Here is a 19,985-nt window from a genome sequence, read left to right on the forward strand (position 1 = left end):
AAATTTCTATGAAGTACGAAACCAAAGAAAGAGAAGTGCGGGCGGAAGTGACGTAAAGTTAGACTTACTCCTGGCGGAAGTTACGTGACTTGACTCTTACTCCTGGCGGAAGTGTGCGGTGATAGGCGGAAGTACCGAGCGGTCTCGTCCTACCTGAGGATGGAAGAGGAGAGTCTGGAATCCCGGATCAGTGAGTGCGGGCCGCGGGGTCCAGACGCAGGGCCGGAACATGGCGCCCCCTGTGTTCTTAGTAACTTTGCAGAGTTATTTCGTCATAAGAACGTCATCATATCCGTTATGACATCACTGAACTACACATGTCGTGATATCATCGTACATATACTGTAGTGTCACAGAGGAACTGATGGCTCTATGTCACGATATCACAGTATAGTGACCAGGAGATAACTGGTCTGTATGCCAGAACAGTGACAGAAGTGACAGGTCTATGTCACAATAGTGCAGTATAGTCTTGGGAGGTGATGGGTTTATGTCGTAATATCACAGTTCAGCCACAGGAGATAATGGGTCTCTATCACAATATTACAGTACAGTGATACGGGAGGTGATTGGTCTATGTCACACTATTGCAGTACAGTCTCAGGAGGGGTGACGGGTTTATGTTACAATATCACAGTGGAGGAAACTGGTCTATATCACAGTACAGTGACAGGGGAGGTGACTAGGCTATGTCACAATATTACAGTACAGTCTCAAGAGGGGTGATGGATTTATGTCACAGTACAGTGATGGGTCTGTGTCATGATATCACAGTACAGTGGCAGGGGAGGTGACTGGTCTATGTCACAATATTGCAGTACAGTCTCTGGAGGGATGATGGGTTTATGTCACAATATCACAGTACAGTGATGGGTCTGTGTCATGATATCACACTATAGCAACAGGTGAGGTGACTGGTCTGTGTCACAATATTACAGTACAGTTACAAGGGAGGGGATGGGTTTATGTCACAATATCACAGTGAAGTTATGGGTCTGTGTCATGATATCACAGTACAGTTATAAGGGAAGTGATGGGCTAATGTCACAATATCAAAGTACAGTGATGGGGAAGGTGACTGGTCTATATCACAGTACAGTTATGAGAGGTAACAGGTCTGTGTCATAGTACAGTGACAGGAGGCAATAGGTCTATGTCACAATATGACAATAGAGTGACAGCAGAGATGACAGGTCTGTGTCATGATATCACAATACAGTGACAGATGAGGTAAAGCAGGTCTGTGTGACAATACCACAGTACAGTGACAGGAGGTGACGTGTCCTATTATCACAGTACTGGTCTACATGGAAGTGATTTCTCCCACTTTGTCTTCCTACAGACCGGGCGACGAACCCCCTGAACAAGGAGCAGGACTGGGAAGATGTTCAAGCCTTTTGTGATCAGCTTAATCAAGATCTGGAAGGGTTAATATCAATATATCATGATCTATCAGTTGTGCTGGATATTAACGTGGTCCCTAATAGATCACAGCAGACCGGCCGTGTGCGGGTGGCTTTCCACGGTGGTGCTGTCATGTCTGGGTGGTGGCCCACAGTCGTTGTGTACGGGTGGCTTCTCCCACTACTCTTAGGGCCAGGATCTGTGTTAGGAGGGGGGCGGCCGGGTCTTCTGTTTGCTGCTTCTGAGAAATAATTTGGGTCTTCTTGTTCCTGACAGGCCTCAGCTTGCAACACGGCTTTTGGCTCATAAGATCCAGTCTCCTCAAGAATGGGAATCGATGCAAGCGCTGACGGTAAATCACCACATATGCCTGCCCTCCGGCGGCTTCCGCTTCCTCTTAGTGGTAGAACAGCTGGAGGTGAAGACAAGAAGTTGCCGCTGACTTAAGCCATTTGTGACCAAGCACTGGAAATCAACGGGACTTGGTCCTGGTTGTTAAACCCCCGCCATCGTTGGGTGCTCGGCTGTCTACTGACCGTAGGGCTCCTGCTCTAACGAGCGGGAGCAAAGAAATCTCTGTTCCTAGCGGTTTAACCCCTTCCATGCTGCAATTAACAGCGATTGTGGCATTTAAGTGGGTGGCAGGGAGGGGGCTCCCGACAATGCGGTTGCGAAGTGCTGATGGGTTTCCTATGGCAACCAGAAGCCTGACAAAGGCTCCGTGTCTACCTTGTCACTCAGCCTATTAGACCCGGCTCTGGCAGAATCTAATAGGCTGCTGTCACATGCTCCTCCCAAGTATGCACCCCAAAGTGGTGCCATTAAAAAACACAACTTGTCCTGCAAAAAATAAGCCCTCATACAGCTTATTTACAAAAAAAAAAAATGTTATGGCTCTTTCATCTGACTTTGAAAAAAACGCACAAAATAGCGCAGTTACTAGAAGGGATTAATAGACAACTGTCCCATCACCTCGTCTGTTGGCATCAGTCAAACTCCAGGGAGGTTGTGCTTCCTTGGATTAGTACAGGAGGGAAGGCACTTGTACGCTGGAGAAGATCGCCCACATGACAGCAGCGATGCCTCCGTAGTGCTGGGCTTCCCATCCTACTCTGTGGAGCAGGAGCGGCCGGACATGCAGGTCCTTCACCATACAGGCTGTTCCATCCAAACCGCCCACGGATTATCAGTCTGCAGAGCAGAAAGTCTGAATGGAGGGAAAGTGAAACTACAGGAAATGGAAGAACAACTTTTTTGGTGCACCCTAATAAAGCTGTCCATGAGCCCCCTATTGGTAGCAGGAACAATATCCGGTCTGTGCTCCACTTTTCTCTCCATTGTTCTCTCCAACCTGTCCGCTTTTACAGTAGTGGTTGTATGATGGATGTGAGCGCACAAATCTGGGAGATCATTCGCTGTCGTCGTGAATACACGGTCCTTCACGTAACCCCAGAGGAAGATCCCAGTCCGGAGTAAGATCTGGTCCGCTGGGTCCAATCCAGCGATCTGGAAAGTTGTTATTGAGGGAACTCCGAACACCCGTATGTGTGGGAGCCGCACTTGCTGGAAGATGATGTTGGGGTGCAGATCAGCTACTTGGGGGGATATAGAAGTGTTCCAACTTGTGGAGGTACATAGGAAGAGTTGCAGTACGCTCATCGGAAATAAATGGTCGGATAATCCTATCCTTCATGGCACCAAATATTCAATCTTGCGCTATCCCAGATAGGTTCCTGTAGACGGGGTGATGTTCGCTTCCCCATATCTGCACATTATGCTGATATGAGAGATGCGGCCTCGTCTGAAAACAAGAATACGATTTTGGTAGTAAATGCCTGTCTAAGCGGCTTGTCGTCTGGCTGCAATTGTTTGACAGTTGCACTTTATAGGATACATATGAAGCCGCGTCACCCAATATACTGTCATGGCGGTATGTTGGATTGTCTTGATCCTTGGCAAATGGATTTCCCCAGACTTCTCTGAAACCCCTTTTTCTCATTGGAAACCCTTCGATGAGCTCCGCCAGACTGTTAGAGCACTGTGAGAAACTTCTGAGACTGTTCCTTGTTTTTCCACCATGTCCATCTCCTCTGTACAGCCGTCGGTAATTTCCTTGCACTGAAATGATTGATTTTGTTTCGGCATACCACACCACTGTTTGTGCGATCTGTTGCGGAGTCGACACCCTGCATCTTGTTACCATCACGCTGCATAGTGAGCGAGAACTTCAACATGAGACAAAAGTCCTCATTTCTGAAAAGGCTATCTAGCAGTAAAAGTGTCTTCATTGCCCATAGCAACCAATCACAGCGCAGCTACGCCTTTCTTAAAATGAAAGCTGCGCTGTGATTGGTTGATATGGGTAACAAAGATATTTTACTATTAGGATTGATAAATGAGGCCAAGAATTCTTTCCCTTTCATCCAGCGCTGATTACAATCCATCATTTTATCACATAGACTGGAACGTGGGAGGTTTGATGAATACATCCTGTATATGAACAGACTGCTCTATGTGCTAAATAAACCGCACAAGCCCTGCAGATGTTTGTTCTCCTTGTCATTCTCCATTAGACTCTTTGTGCTTTCTGCATACTTATGTGATGACTAGAGATGAGCGAGCGTACTCGGAAAAGCACTACTCGCTCGAGTAATTTGCTTTATCCGAGTATCGCTGTGCTCGGGTCTAAAGATTCGGGTGCCGACACAGAGCGGGAGCTGCAGGGGAGAGCGGGGAGGAACGGAGGGGAGATCTTTCTCTCCCTCTCTCCCGCCCGCTCTCCCCTGCTCCCCGCTGCGACTCACCTGTCAGCCGCAGCGGCACCCGAATCTTCAGGGACGAGCACTGCGATACTCGGATAAAGCAAATTACTCGAGCGAGTAGTGCTTTTCCGAGTACGCTCGCTCATCTCTAGTGATGACGTTTTGTCTCTTTCAGGTCCTGGAAGCTTGTATGAAGAATTGCGGCAAAAGATTCCACAGTGAAGTCGGCAAGTTCCGATTCCTTAATGAGCTGATAAAAGTAGTTTCCCCAAAGGTAAGCCTGAAGGTAAAGGGTCATCAGAAAATGAATCGTTGTTTAAACGGGACTTCTCTTCATGAAAATCCCCTGACCTACTATAACTTGTGGGCATCTGGAATGGCTCGTGCGCTGAGAGCTTTGCTTATCGCTAATCAGTTTCGCAGTACATGTCCGGTACCTTTATAATCTGCTTTTGAAGTTTCCCCATGCTATATTAAAATGAGTTGAAGAGAGTCAGATTTTCCCCTCAGCGCCTCTGTTCTTGACTGGCATGCATACTGATTTCTCTTTGCTGTAAACCCACCCACGCCAGCACACCACCGTTCTCCTCTACTAGCTGTAACTCCAGCGGGGTACTGCGCATTCGCCTTAAGGATTGTGACTCCCACTGTGTCTGAGGTCACATGACTGTGGAAGTAATGATCCTCAAGGCGCATGCGCAGTACCCCACTGAAGTCTCAGCAAGTAAGGGAGAGCTGCGGGGCACGGGTGGGGTTTGCTATGGCGCCTGCACGGGATTGTGGTGAAGAAGAGACATCTGTATGCATGCCGATCAAAAATAGGGGTGTGCTGGCGCAGCGCTGAGGGAGAAATCTTACTCTAACTCATTTTAGTACAGCATGAGGAAACTTCAAAAGCAGATTGTAAAAGTACCGGACATGTACTGCAAAACTGATTAGTGATGAGGAAATCTCATTAGCAGCACTGTTAAAGGTTTATCGTGGATTACATTGTAAAAACTGGATGACAGGTTCACTTTAAAGTAAAATTGGAAGACATTTTTTGAATAGTTTTTGGGAACTGAGCCACTCCACAGAGAAAGCTGAAAAAATGTATATGTGTGCCCTATAAATTAAAGTTTCTTACCACAAAATTTCAGTAAGTTCTCTGTAGTTTTTGTATACTGTGTATGTTACCTGTTACATATCAGCCCACAAAGGCCGCAGCAGTCACAGCTATCATCATTGACATGGGTATGCAGAGTTCTTAATCCCAGTCCAGCTACATTGGGTACAGTGTATCAGAGGGTAGGCCGGCCATGCTGGGTACCGTGCGTGGGAGGGTAGGCCGGCCGCGCTGAGCACCGTGCGTGGGAGGGTAGGCCGGCCGGGCTGGGCACCGTGCGTGGGAGGGTAGGCCGGCCGCGCTGGGCACCGTGCGTGGGAGGGTAGGCCGGCCGCGCTGGGCACCGTGCGTGGGAGGGTAGGCCGGCCGCGCTGGGCACCGTGCGTGGGAGGGTAGGCCGGCCGCGCTGGGCACCGTGCGTGGGAGGGTAGGCCGGCCGCGCTGGGCACCGTGCGTGGGAGGGTAGGCCGGCCGCGCTGGGCACCGTGCGTGGGAGGGTAGGCCGGCCGCGCTGGGCACCGTGCGTGGGAGGGTAGGCCGGCCGCGCTGGGCACCGTGCGTGGGAGGGTAGGCCGGCCGCGCTGGGCACCGTGCGTGGGAGGGCAGGCCGGCCGCGCTGGGCACCGTGCGTGGGAGGGCAGGCCGGCCGCGCTGGGCACCGTGCGTGGGAGGGCAGGCCGGCCGCGCTGGGCACCGTGCGTGGGAGGGTAGGCCGGCCGCGCTGGGCACTGTGCGTGGGAGGGTAGGCCGGCCGCGCTGGGCACCGTGCGTGGGAGGGTAGGCCGGCCGCGCTGGGCACCGTGTATTATGCATATTGCGTATGGCTGAGCGCACTTACACAGGTATGGGGATAGGATTTGGACGGCCGATCCTTTACATAGAGATATATTGCTACAGGAAATCTTTGTTACTGTTTCTCGGCAGAATAATTTCTTCTGTTACCCACAGTGGATTTAACCCTTTACATGTTATGTCTGCAGTCTTCATGGGGACTGACAGACCATTATGTGCAGCAAAACTTTCTGGTCGATCAAACAGATTTCATGCAGCTCAGTAGTTTCCTCACACCAATTGGTCAGTCGTGTCCACAGCCTGTAACACTTCTGCCCGTCACCTCCTGATTGTCTCTAGCAGTTGGCCCTGGTTTATACTAGTAGGTTTGTTGTATCTGCTGCAGCGGGACACTTCATGTAATTTATCCTCTCCTTATCGTTTAGTACCTCGGCACTCGCTCTCCAGAGAAAGTGAAGTTAAAGATTTTGGAGCTTCTGTACAGCTGGACGCTCGGACTTCCCAGCGAAGTGAAAATAACAGAGGCCTATCAGATGTTGAAGAAGCAGGGTGGGTATCGTGGCTGCTGGAGCGAAGGGTAAAGTAATAATCTGATTAAGAGAAAATATAAGTATATCGTTCCTCTCATTATTTCCAACACTTTTATAGGGATTGTAAAGGAAGATCCAAAACTGCCAGCCGAAGCCATGATGCCCCCTCCCCCACCTCGGCCAAAAAATGCTATATTTGATGATGATGAGAAATCCAAGGTAGTTTTTTACTTTTCACTTCCGCCACTATTTTCCTAGAGAACCTTACCCCTTTTGATGTAGTTCTAGTATACTGGTGTACTTGCTGATGCTATGGGCTAGCTCGATACCATTTGTGGCCTTTGCACATTACATAGGTAACACTGAAAGCAGCTAAAATAGAGCCTCGTGCTCCCTGTGCTCCCAGTCTTGAGCGCAGAGTCCTCGTTGCAGCAGAGCAGTTGCCGCCATCAGCTGTCATAGATTGATTCAGCACACCCATCTAATAGAAGCCTGTATCTGCAGAGTGCTGATTGTCGGAGGCACACAACACTTTGGCATCTAAAGCCAAGTAATATGCAGCAGTTGTGCACAGAGAAACCCCAAAATTTGCACATGGGAATAAGAAATCTCAGCCTTAGGGCTTATTTAGACGACCGTATATCGGCTCAGTTTTCACGCCGATCCGATATACGGTGTCCTTGTCTGAAGGGGGAGGAGGATGGAAGAGCCAGGAGCAGGAACTGAGCTCCTGCCCCCTCTCCACTATTTGCAATAGGAGGGGGTGGGAGCTTAGCTCCGCCCCTGCCTCGCCCCCTCCTATTGCAAATAGTGGAGAGGGGGCGGGAGCTCAGTTCCTGCTCCTGGCTCTTCCATCCTTCTCCCCCCCCCCCCCCCCCTGCAGACAAGGACACCGTATATCAGCTCGGCGTGAAAACTAAGCCGATATACGGTCGTCTAAAATAGCCCTTATATATTGTGTGACCCTGGCGATTCCTGTTTACTGGATGTCCAGATTAAACATGCCCCAGAGTCCTATGAGGGTTTCTTAAAGGAAATCTGTCATGACCTTTGAGCTCCATAAACTACGCTATGGGACTCAAAGGTCAGAGATCGTGGAAGTTCAGACACCTTGTTCGTTCCAGCACAGTGTCTCCGGGAAGTTGCTGTGCACACGTGGTGTGACCTTTCAGCTCGCTCTGTGTGCACCTTCTCCCATCGCTATAGGTTCTTCGAAGTTACAGTCAGATATGCAGATGTGAAGTGACAGGTTCCTTTGTAACCACTTAATGTACAGATTTTTTATTTTTTTTTTTCAAAAACCATAATTTTTTTTTGTCATGAGATGTCGTTTTTATTGGTAATCATTTTAGAGTACATATAATGTATTTGTATAACTTTTATTCAGTTTTTTTTACGGTGTTCATAATTTATTTCTGCCGTTTGGTCCGATTACAATAATACCAAAACTATATTTAATTTTTTAGTATTTTCCACTTGTGCACAATAAAAATCCTTTTTTTTTGGAAAAAAAAGTTTTGGGTATCCCTACATTCAATGGTCCATAATTGCGTTTTTTTTCATGAAGAGAGCTGTGTGAGGGATTATTTTTTGCATGACAAACTGCTTATATTGATACCATTTTGGGACACATATGGCTTTTTTGATCACTTTCATTGTGTTTTTTTTTTTTTTTTTAATTTTTTTGGGGGGGAGGCAAAATGAACACATAGGATTTTTTTTTTAAATATACTTTAATATCCCTGTAGATGACATGGACCTTTTAATCTTATATTCGCTCAGATAATACACTAAATCCTTTCACATTGGAAGCTATGGCAGACCTGGAGTCTATTAACTGAGTCCAGTTGCTGTAGCAGCCCATTGGCCTTACGCAATTGGGCTAATGTCACAGAGGGAGTGATCAACATTGATTGCAGCATGTAAAGGGTTAATAGCGGAGATTGGTCTGCTCTGTGATTTTCACCATTGCAGCGACACCCTGACTGGCAGCTACCACCTGCTTCTGTTGCAGATGGCACAGGCCGAAGACCTGAGCCCGCGTAATCCATATGCCGTATGTGTAGATGATTTTTCGGGCACCCCTTCTCTACAATGATGTACTTGTCCCTTCTTGCCCCATGAAGTACACCACAGTGCCAGTATTAAATGCACCACATTTGGAGGAATCGGTGGGATCAGGTCACACCTTCTGATCAGTTTCTGTGAACGTCTTCCGTAGATCTCTACATCACTGGTTATATCTGGGAGGACCAGCAATCCAGAGAGATATTTAGAGGAAGAGACATAGTCATGTCGGTGAAGAAAACCTTGTGGAAGAGTTTTTTATTTTCATGGTTGATCTTTTACTGTGTGATGCGGGTTCCAAGAGCTCCCTGGGGCTTAGTTAAGTCTTAAAGGAAGTCTTGGTGCTCAGGATCCATATTTGCACATCTGTTCATTTTCCTCTGCAATACATAGCACAAGTGAGATGACCCTGGCACCGGTCATGGTGCCCTCCAATCTTGTCTTTGCGAGGAGACCTCTTCCATGGTTGTCCATGTTCCGCTCTTTTAGGTGTGTCCTTCAGTGGGGAATCATTTCTTTGTTGTTTATTGGGGGACAGAGATCCCACCTAAACTCTGTTCTTCTTTTGGTATATTGAGCTCAGGAGGAGCCGCCATTGTCTGCTTCCCCTCACTATTCTGTACTGCTTTTTATACTTTCTTCTTTCTCTTTGTCTTCAGATGTTGGCCCGTCTGTTGAAGAGCACGCACCCGGAAGACTTACGAGCTGCAAATAAACTTATCAAAGAAATGGTGCAGGAGGTGAGCGGATTCTGGCACTTGTAGTCTTCATGCCGGGTACCGCATTCAGCTTCTTCTAGGTCTGAGCTCTTGTTTTATTATCAGGACCAAAAGCGCATGGAGAAAATTTCCAAAAGAGTAAACGCTATAGAGGAGGTGAATAACAATGTGAAACTCCTGAACGAGATGTTGAGCGCTTTCAGGACGGGGCAGTGTTCTGAGGGCGGCGACGACTTAATGAAGGTCAGTGCATTGTTGTGGGCGCAGGTCAGCCAGCGAGAAGGGATTCTTGTATCAGTGAAGTGTGTCTCTTGGGTGGCAGGAGCTGTACCAGAGCTGTGAGAAGATGAGGCCGACGCTTTTCCGCTTGGCCAGTGATACAGAAGACAACGATGAGGCTTTAGGTAAGGAAGGAAGCATCTTGTCAAAGATTAGAAACCTTTCGGACTTATTTGTGCTTAGAAGGGAATTTATCAAAGCAAGTGTTTTGGGAGTCGGTGGTGTTTTTGTGACCTTTTTGTGCTCTTCGATTAGTTCTGCTCTTTAGATCAGTCTTTAGGGGATTGCAATAAGTGACCATATTTTGTGTCAATGATATATTTTCCAGCGGAAATCCTCCAGGCCAATGATAGTTTAACACAAGTCATCAACACGTACCGACAGCTGGTGAAAGGAGAAGTCGTCAATGGCGAATCCGCTTCTGGTAGCATGCCAGGTGAGGCCAAACGTCTGTGCCTTATATGCTTCTCTCTAGCATTAATCATTTCCCACTCTGTGATTCATGTGTACATCATACAGTTGCCGGTTGGGTATGAAGCCGATTCAGGAGCTGAGCCGCGGCATAGCCGGTGGGTGCTGGCTCTTTAAGACAGCTGATATCCATTGCAAAGAGCAATGATCAGAGCTAGCTCGCTCCAATCATGGCTGACAGCTCACATGCTATCCTGACTGCCGCATGTAAGTTGTTAGCTGGAGAGGGAGTGTCCCCGTCCGACTTACCATCTGCCTTCTGTGAGGCGATCGTAGGGTGCGGATGCTTGCTATGGTAGCCCAAGGCTACTATGTATTTCACCATACTAAGCCTTATCTGGGACAGAGCTAAATATGTGTTTGTTAAAAGTACAATATACTGCAATACTGAAGGATTGCAATATATTGTAGAAGCGATCAAACAATTGCAAGGTCAAGTCCCCTATGGGCACTAAAAAAAATGTGAATTTTTAACCAAGATAAAATAACAAAACCCTTCTCTTATTTTCCTATAAAACAAACAACCCCCCCCCCCCCCAAACATAATTGGTTTTGCAGACTAGTTAAGTATTTTCCATTGATGGAAAAATAAAGTTCTGGGGCTCTGAATATACAATTTGTTTTTGTTTTAGGGTTTTAAAGTAGTAAAATATAAAGTATAAAGCTGTGTTCAAAACCGAGCAGTGAGATTGGAAAAGCAAAGCGCCAAAATATTATAATAACGTCTATTTCCACGCACTGGAGATACTACACATGCAACTACAAAACAAAGCCAGAATAGAATGTAACCAGTGTGTGTTCATCCTTTACAGAAAGTAAAGAAAAAAAACTATCAGTACAGCATTTATTGTATAAAAACTTGAAAATCTATAAACTGAAAAAATGTTTAAGATTTTACTTTACTTGGAATTACTGAACTAGTATTTAGTGGCCTCGCCATTGTCTCTGAGAACCGCTTGACATCTGTGTTGCATGGAATCTCCTAACTTCTGGTCCCTCTGAACTACATTCCACAGTTCTGCACTTTTTGATTTTTGCCTCCATAAATGGGTTTTTTTTTATGAGGTCACCCCACAAATTCTCTATGGGATTAAGGTCCGGGGATTGGGTTGGCCACTTCATTACCTCAATCCTGTTTGTTTGTAACCAAGATGTTGTTGGTTTACTGGTATGTTTTGGGTCCTTGTCGTGCTGGAACACTCATTTCAAGGGCTTTTCTACTTTGGCTTAGGGCAACATGAGTTCTTCTTCAATGGAAGTGTTCAGATAAAGGCTGGACAAATATCTGTCTGCGATGATTTAGTGATCCTGCACTGAGCAGGGGGTTGGACCCGATGACCCTGGAGGTCCTTCCAACTCTACCATCCTATGAGTCTATAATGTGATCCCCTAAAGTATTTCAGTATATTCAAACTGATCCATGATCCCTTGTATGCGATAAATAGGTTCAACACCATGGTAAGAAAAACAGAGAAACATGCTTTACTGTCTTCACATTCCATTGTGGCTCCAATGCAGTGCTTGGGGGTCGTCTGACATACTGTCTGCAGCAACTAGACCCCAAAACAAGAACTTTTTTTGCTCAGTCCACAAAATGTTTCTCCATTTCTCTTTGGGCCAGTCAGTGTGTTGCTTTGGAATTTTAACCTATTCAGGACATGTCTTTTTCAATAAAGGGACTTTGCAGGGAGTTCTTGCTGGTAACTTGGCTTCACTTAATTGTCTTCTGATTGTAGCTATACTCTCTGGAAAGTTCAGATCATCTATGGTCTTTCTGGAGGTGATCATTGGCTGAGTCTTTTAAATTTCGGCTATTCTTCGATCCATTTGAACAGTACTTTTCCGCCTCCTTCGACGTCTTTCAGGTTTGGGTTGTCACTTCAAGGCATTTGAGATCACTTTAGCTGAGCAGCCTATAATTTGCTGCACTTCTCAAACTTTTTTCCTTCTCCAATCAACTTTTTAATCAAAGCTCGTTCCTCATAACTTGTCTGGAATGACCCATTATCACTAGTATTTCAGAAGGAAATGCGCTATGGCCATGTGCAACATTTGCCACCCTCTTATTTTACAGAAGGGCCACAATTACCACCTGTTATTCCCCAGAATTAATGACTTCACCAGTTTAGCTCCTCACTCCTATTATTTTGAACACTCCCCGATCAATGATGCAATTACTCAGAATGAGGGACATACACGTCCTAATTGTTGGGTCTGCTGTACTCTACTACACTTACAAGTAAACTACTTGCTATGTAGAAATATCACTTTTACCAAAACTAGTGATTTATCAGCTTAATGATGGACTAATTTTTTTTCACACAACCGTATTAACATCGTATCGTAATAGTACTGACCCATAGATTTAAGTTAAGATGTTTTTACCGTACCAATAATGCCACCAACCAACCCCCCCTCAAAAAAAAGTTTAAAAATAGTGTATTTTCATTTTTTTTTTTTTACCATTTCACAACTTAATAATAGTTATGTTTTTCTGTACATTAAATGGCACAATAATAAAAAAAAAACTAGCCCTCATATGACTATTTTGGAAGAAAAATAAAAATGTTCTGATACTGTGGGGATGAAAAAATAAAAACTTGAAAAGTGTCTGATGGGTTTAAGGGCTGAGGGTCTTGGTGTAATCTGTCTTGTTATTTCCTCAGCTAGCAGTTCTGCCCTGCTGGATCTGTCAGGATTAGACATGACCCCATCATACCCTCCTGTTCCATCTCAGCCCTGTAACCTGACGCAGTTGTCCTCATCCACATCTCTTCTTGATGATGAGCTCATGTCCTTAGGTAAGAAGCTGCTGGAAACGTAATGTAAAAGTCCGGTTGCTCAATGGTAGCCCTGTTCTCCTGCAGCGCTGGGTCCTTTCTAAGTGTTTGTGAAGTAGAGGGATGAGACGTCTTGGCGTGGCCATAAACCTGCAGAGAAAGTTCTGTCCAGACCTTAGTGAGGTGGTTTTATGCTGGAAATACAACTGTTTGTGCTGCTCATCATTCTGTATTGTCTAATCCTAGGATTAAATGACCCCGTTCCCTCGGCTCCAACTCTGGATTCATCGTCGTGGAATAGCTTTCAGGTAAAGATGAGCCGGCATGTTTACACATGAGGATAATTGTTCTTGGCACCGGCGCAGCTTCTTATCACCCTGCGTGTATCTGCTGAAGGTCAGGGTGGTTTCCCGTGGTGTAATCAGGACACGGAGGCTGCCAATTGGTTTCTCTTCTTATATTAGGTTGGACTTTATCTTTTCCTAGCCCTGCCTGCTGGGCGGAACAAGATGTGACGCATAGATGGTCACTGTGTAGTCTTTTCCTGTGATCATCGCTTTCTAGGGGTCTCCAGTAGAGATGAGCGAGCGTACTCGCTAAGGCAAACTACTCAAGCGAGTAGTGCCTTATGCGAGTACCTGCCCGCTCATCTCAAAAGATTCGGGTGCCGCGGGGAGAGCGGTGAGTTGCGGCAGTGAGCAGGGGGGAGTGGGGGGGAAGAGAGTGAGAGAGAGATCTCCACCCCCTTCCACCCCCCCCCCCCCCTCCTCCCCGCTCTCCCCCACCGACACGCGAATCTTTTGAGACGAGCGGGCAGGTACTCGCATAAGGCACTACTCGCTCGAGTAGTTTCCTTAGCGAGTACGCTCGCTCATCTCTAGTCTCCAGTCTTCAACAAACACCTTCACTAGTCACAAATAACCATTTGGATCTTTTTCAGTCTTCAGAGCCAGACAATGAAGCTGCCCCTACTGAGAAGGCACAGTCTAACAGAGCTTTAGAGGACCTAGACCTACTTGGAAAGACCCTGCTGCAGCAATCCCTGCCACCCAGTGCAATACATATGCCATGGTAAGAAGTGAGAGTGATTCATAGTCACCACAACTGATTAATGGGGAGGATCACATGTTGGCCATGGTTTTCAACAGAATCCATCTGTAAAGCTTGGCCATACACATTAAATAGTTGACTGCTGAATTTCTGTTGAGCCAACGGCTATCTCTTCCAACCCTTCATCCTAACCCCATACGCATGCGCACTTGGCTCCTCTCTAGACCCCTCTATCTGCAGCTGATCTCCCTGAGAGTAAAAGGATTAAGCGTGTTGAAGTCCAACTGCCTTATTTTGTCAACGTCGTATATGCTGCAATCAACATTGATCGTGGCATGTAAGGGGTTATTGGTAGGGATAGTATTTCTCTGCAATCCCCTCCATTGCAGTGGAACCCCGGCTGTCAGCTACAGCTGGCTTCCACTGCAGTTGGTGCCAGCTCAGCTCTTGAGCCCACACCATTCATATGATGTACATGTATGGCATTTCCTGGGAACGCCTATTCTTTTATGACTTACATGTATGGCATAGGACAGCAAGGGGTTTCCCAATAATCCTAAAGTTTCTCATGTGAGACTTATAAATGTAGCTGAGTAAACTCCTCTGCAGCATGGTGCACTCATAGGGAGAGGAGGCAAGTGACTGCACTGTCGGACAACACACAATGCAATGTTATTCATTTAAGGTTTTCCATGCAAATACTGTTGATCAGCCATCTTCAGGATAGGATATCAGTAGTTGATCGTCGGGGGTCTGTCGCCCTGGACCCCAGCTGATTGTGCACCTGCTGTCATTGCGCCGACTCCTGTGTAGTGGCTGGCACTCGTAATTGCAGGTGCAACTGTCATTGATTTTTATGAGACACCGGCCACTACACAGGTCGAAGCTGACTTTTTTCTGCTTTGACCTTCTATATATTGCGGCACTGACAGCAGGCACCCGATTTAGCTGGTGTCTAAAGCTGCCGGAGCTCAGCCGATCAACTGTGGATGTCCTATCCTTATGAAAAGTCATCAATAATTGCGTGGAAAACCCCTCTAACCACACAACATGTAAAACCTTTACCAAAAACTTCTTGGAAAGTGTTTTGTTGTATCTTCCTCCACCTCTACATTACCAGTATCTTCCAGTATGACCTGCACACCTTCCAGCTAGTTTTCTACCAGGTAGCCTCTGATTCCACCATATCAGGAAGAGTGGAGGCACTTCATGCTTTTTGCTTCGGTTCGGATAATAATTGTTCAGGACTGTTGGCCTATTATATTACGTGTTTGATTTCAGGGAGAAGACCCAGCACAAGCCTACACTCCGAGACCTGCAGAGCAAAGCTCCACCGTCTGCACCACTACAGCCGCCTGTACTGGGAGATCTGCCATTCACTACTCCAGGTCATCCGTCTCCTGGGAAAACTGAGATTTCCCTCACTGCTGTCACTGTGCCTCTGGAGTCTATCAAACCGAGTACGGAATAGTAAGCGGTAGAGAAGGGGCATCATCACTTGATTCACCCATTTTGTACCCTTTAAAGTATATGGACATCCTCGCAAAGGGTTTCCCACTCAGGACCCCCCAAGGCAGCTTGTTAGAGGGGAAGGCCTCTAAGGAGCAGCAATTTATGCTTTAGTGGATTCAGGCTGTTCATTTCAATGGTTGCTATGTAATATTATATTCTCCCTGCAGCAGCCGTGGCTTTACCTTACACAATTAGCTGCTTGCTGGGGGTTTCCATTGCTGGGTCCATGGAACAGTATGGCAGCTTTTCATTCCTTCCCAATGTGCACTGTAAATGTCAGATGCCAAGCTTGCTCCATACACGGCGGGTGTCGGAGGTCTTTGACAGCCAATGCCTGCCCACAACAACTGCAGTCAGGGATAACTCCGGTCATGGCTGTCAAAAATTTTAATACCTCTGTCAGTTCTGACCATTTGGGTATCATGCCAGCTTGAGGCCTTCGGAAGGTCCCAGGGCTACCATGAATGTTTGCCTATTAAGATGTCGTCTGTCTTAATAGAATGCCTGTTGGAATATAGTATAATGCAATAATCTTTATTTATATAGCGCCAACATATTCTGCAGCGCTTACAAAGCACGGGGAACAGAAACAAAACCACGGTTACATGTAGTAATCAATTGATGGAAACAGTAGAGGTGAGGGTCCTGCTCCAAAGAGCATACATACTACAGCTAATGGGGTGATACAGAAGGTAAAGGGGCTGGAGATTTGCACGGTATGGCGAGGTGGAGAGTGAGGGATTCTATACACATAGACATTGGAACTGACGGCTTGAGTCACGGGGGGCGTCCCTGCATTCAGGGCATGTTTAAGAGTGGTGTTGTAATGTGCGGCAGCCAGGCTGGGGCAGGAGAGGAGAGAGATGGGGACTGTAGGGACTCAGCAAAGTATTGGGTGTGAACGGCCTGAAGGTTCTTGTATGTATGGTAGGTGGAAGGGTCTGGGGAGATGCTAGGGAGCTTGACAGAGGAGGAAAGGAGGTTATGGTCCAAGAGCGGGAGAGGGGAATTAGCTAAGCGATTGAAGCTGAGGGGGAGATGGGGTCATTGGTGGGGATGTTAAAGTCGCCTAAGATGAGGGTTTGAATTTTGCAGGATAGGAAGTGGGGGAGCCAGGCGGCTAAGTGATCCAGAAAAAAATGGATTAAAATGATATATGTGTCCCAAAATGGTATTAATAAAAACTACAGGTCATCTTGCAAAAATACGAGCCCTCACACGGCTGCATTGACGGGAAAAAAAGTTTATGGGTCAGACGTTGACAACAGAAAGCAAATTTTGTTTTTTAAAGTTGCTTTCTTTTTTTTAAGCAGTACTACATAAAAACTATAGAAATTTGGTATTTCCATAATTACACTGACCGGCAAAAAAACAAACCCTCATGTAGCGATGTGACCAGAAAATTAAAAAAAGTTAAAATTTTGAAAAATGGGAAAGAAAATAATGAAAGGGAAAAAACAGGCTTCAGCAGGAAGGGGTTAAATGGCTGGCTGTGATGAGAGAAAGCCTTTAACCTTGTTACTTGCTGGTCTCTGTTTTTTTTTTGTATTCCCATATTTTAGCCTTTAACCAGTCTCATTGCGCTCTTATTGCCTCTTTTGCTTGTTTTGTCTGCAGGTAGCATCCTTCCCGTCACTGTGTACGACCAGCGCAGTTTTCGTGTGCTCTTCCACTTTGCTCAGGGCGCTCCTGCAGGGAGACCGGATATCCTGGTGGTTGTGATCTCCATGCTTAGTACAGCTCCACTTCCCGTCACTGGAATTAGTTTTCAGGCTGCTGTTCCTAAGGTTAGATGGTTTGGGGGATTTCATAAATGACTGTGCCCGCACACAACACTTGTGTCATCGCTAACAGATCTTCTCTCCTCTCATAGACCATGAGGGTAAAGTTGCAGCCAGCGTCTGGCACCGAACTTCCGGCATTCAACCCAATTCTGCCTCCATCTGCAGTCACTCAGGTGCTGCTGCTGGCCAATCCCGCACAGGTACAATACTGCGCTGTCCTGATAACAGCGGCAAACGCCATTTACAGACACAAACCAGAACAATTTAAAAAGCGCAACAAGACTAATATAACACTTTCTCCAAATTCACCACAAAATAGCACTTTTACTGACTCATGCAGTCTCAGAATTCTTCCATCCTTATGACAAGTGTCTTTAGTACTTAGTGGAGCCTTTTTTGCTGTTGTGACCTCCTGCAGACGTGATCTATCACCAGACGGCAGCTTCTGGCAGCCTGAGGAATCTTGCCCCGTTCTTCATGGACAATGGCCTCCAGGACACTAATACTTTTGGGTTTACATACTGCAGCCGCCTTCTTCACATCCCACCAAAGGTTTTTTAATTGGGTTTGAGTCAGGTGACTGGGAAGATTCTAGAGTGGCCATCAAAGATTTCTGATCCGAGCCTTCATTGCCTGAGTTCTGCTTGAAGGTCCAATGATACCCAAGCTTCAGCTTCCTCAGAGAAGACATGATGTTTTCTCCTAGGATTTCTTGATTATGTGATTGAACCCATCTTGTCCTCCTCAACCTGCATGTATCCAGAGGAAGCAGAGCAGCCGCAGAGCATCACCGAGCCACCTCCATGCTTCATGAAGGCAGGGGGTTATTTTTAGCGTACGCTTCATTCTTCCTCCTCATAGACCCCAAAAATTCCAGTTTTGTCTCATCGCTCCACAGAACAGAATCCCAAAACTCCTGTGGTTATTTATATGGTTTTGAGCATATTGGAGACAACTATTGTGCTTTTGGGTCAGTAGAGGTTTAGTGGCTTGGAGTTCAGGCATGAAGACCTTCAGCACTTAGTATGCCCCTTAGTGTGCTAACGGAAATCTCATTGCCCGCTGCCACCAAATCTTGAGGGTTTTTGACCCCCTTCATCCTCAGGAATCTGGTGGCAGCCGGTGTTGGCTTCCTCTTTCTGCCACATCCAGCTGTATCTCTAGGAACATTCAACACCTTTGCTATCTTTTTGTATCCTTTTCCTTGTTTGTACAAGGCAATGATCTCTTCTCTTAACTCTCTGGACTGCTGCTTAACTTCGCCAAGTTTCCAATATGCAATCAAATGTCAGTCAACAAAGCCTTCGTCTGTCCAGGTATTTGATGTGTTTTATATCAAGCACACCTGATATAACTAATCTAGGGCTTCATTACTTGTACCAGGTGTACTTGAGACAGCGTTTGATTTGCAAATGTGTGCTCTTAAGAGGGATTCTTTTCAGGGGGTAATTCACAGACTACAGTAGTCATTAAAAGTGGTATCTTGTGGTGAATTTGGAGAAACCACTTGTTATATTAGTTCTGTTGGGCTATTTAAATTGTTCTTCTTTGTTTTTTTTTGCAAATTGCTGAAAGTTTGTAAATTTGATAGATAAACCTAATTTTCAGTAGGAAAGTCGAATAATTTTGATTGCAACTGTAACAAGTTGTTGCCTTCTTCCCACACAGGAAAAGGTTCGCTTACGATACAAACTCACCTATACACAAGGAGAGCAAAGCTTTGATGAAATGGGAGATGTGGAAGACTTTCCTCCTGTGGAGAAGTGGGGGAATCTGTAAGGTGAAGTCTGGAAGGAAATGAACGGGAAAAATGTTCCGGCACTTGATAGCTGGAGACCGGACATGAACTGCACTACCCATCAATCTTTCTCTGACTTGTTTGGCTGCTCTTTAGTGTCCCCTTCCTGCTGTTACACTGACCCCAGGGACATTGTGAGATCTCAGTCTTTACCCCCTCCTTTCATTTTTCTTTTGCCTCTTATCTGTTCTGGAGGGGTCCTTCTTGTTATGGGGTAAGTCTCAGCTGTTCTTCAGCTTATAGTATATGAGCTCAGCTGTCACCATCTTCTCACCATCACACTATATGTTATATTGTCTACGTCTAATATACTTTGATTTCTATGATTTTGTGGAATCCTCAGATGAAAAGTCTGTCTCCTTCTTTTATTCTCTAGGCGCGATTAGGGGCAGATTGGGCGGCTGCCTGAGGCTTCTTGGGACCCATGGCTGGCCAAATCACCCCCATCTTATAAGGCCAGTCACTGCAGCCTCATTGCATCTGGTCTGGGTAGATCCCTCCTCTTCCCCTCTCCTGTTTTAGTACAGTACATGCAGAGAGAGGGAGGAGCGGGCTCTACATCGACCACTCTGTAATGAGGCTGCAGTGTCTGGAATAGTTTGTATTAGAGTGGGGGAGGAGTCGCAGAGGGCTAATGGGGGCTGTGTTACTTTGTGGTGGCATACAGGGGTAATATTGCTTTGTGGGGCCATAAAGTGGGCACTAACAAAACACATTGTCTTGTGGGCATTATTGGAGGTATTGTGTGGGGGCAGTGTCACTTAATGGGGTAAAAAGGGGTACTAGTTTTGTTTCGGGGGCACTTACTATAGGGAGACACTAAGAGGGGAATTGTGGGTAGTGGCAGGATGGAGAGAGTATGCAGACATGAGTTTCATGGCTGGGAAAAAAAGTCTTCATGGAGGTCTGGACTCGTAGAGAAGAAAAGGGAA

At 46.3% G+C, this 19,985-nt stretch overlaps 1 protein-coding gene across 1 annotated transcript; it reads left to right on the top strand.

Moving 5' to 3' along the window:
* The first annotated feature begins 83 nt into the window (after window positions 1–83).
* GGA1 (golgi associated, gamma adaptin ear containing, ARF binding protein 1) lies at window positions 84–19,379 on the top strand. Its single transcript, XM_066596818.1, has 17 exons — window positions 84–190; window positions 1,343–1,427; window positions 1,681–1,756; window positions 4,342–4,440; window positions 6,489–6,612; window positions 6,712–6,812; window positions 9,320–9,400; window positions 9,485–9,622; window positions 9,702–9,783; window positions 9,987–10,094; window positions 12,796–12,930; window positions 13,156–13,217; window positions 13,850–13,980; window positions 15,241–15,419; window positions 17,089–17,258; window positions 17,345–17,455; window positions 18,924–19,379. Exons 1-17 carry the CDS (start codon window positions 160–162, stop codon window positions 19,032–19,034), a joined length of 1,824 nt encoding a protein of 607 aa, XP_066452915.1. The 5' UTR covers window positions 84–159; the 3' UTR covers window positions 19,035–19,379.
* The last annotated feature ends 606 nt before the right edge of the window (window positions 19,380–19,985 follow it).

Source organism: Eleutherodactylus coqui, chromosome 3 (assembly GCF_035609145.1).
Source record: "Eleutherodactylus coqui strain aEleCoq1 chromosome 3, aEleCoq1.hap1, whole genome shotgun sequence".
In the NCBI taxonomy this organism is placed as follows: Eukaryota; Metazoa; Chordata; class Amphibia; order Anura; family Eleutherodactylidae; genus Eleutherodactylus; species Eleutherodactylus coqui.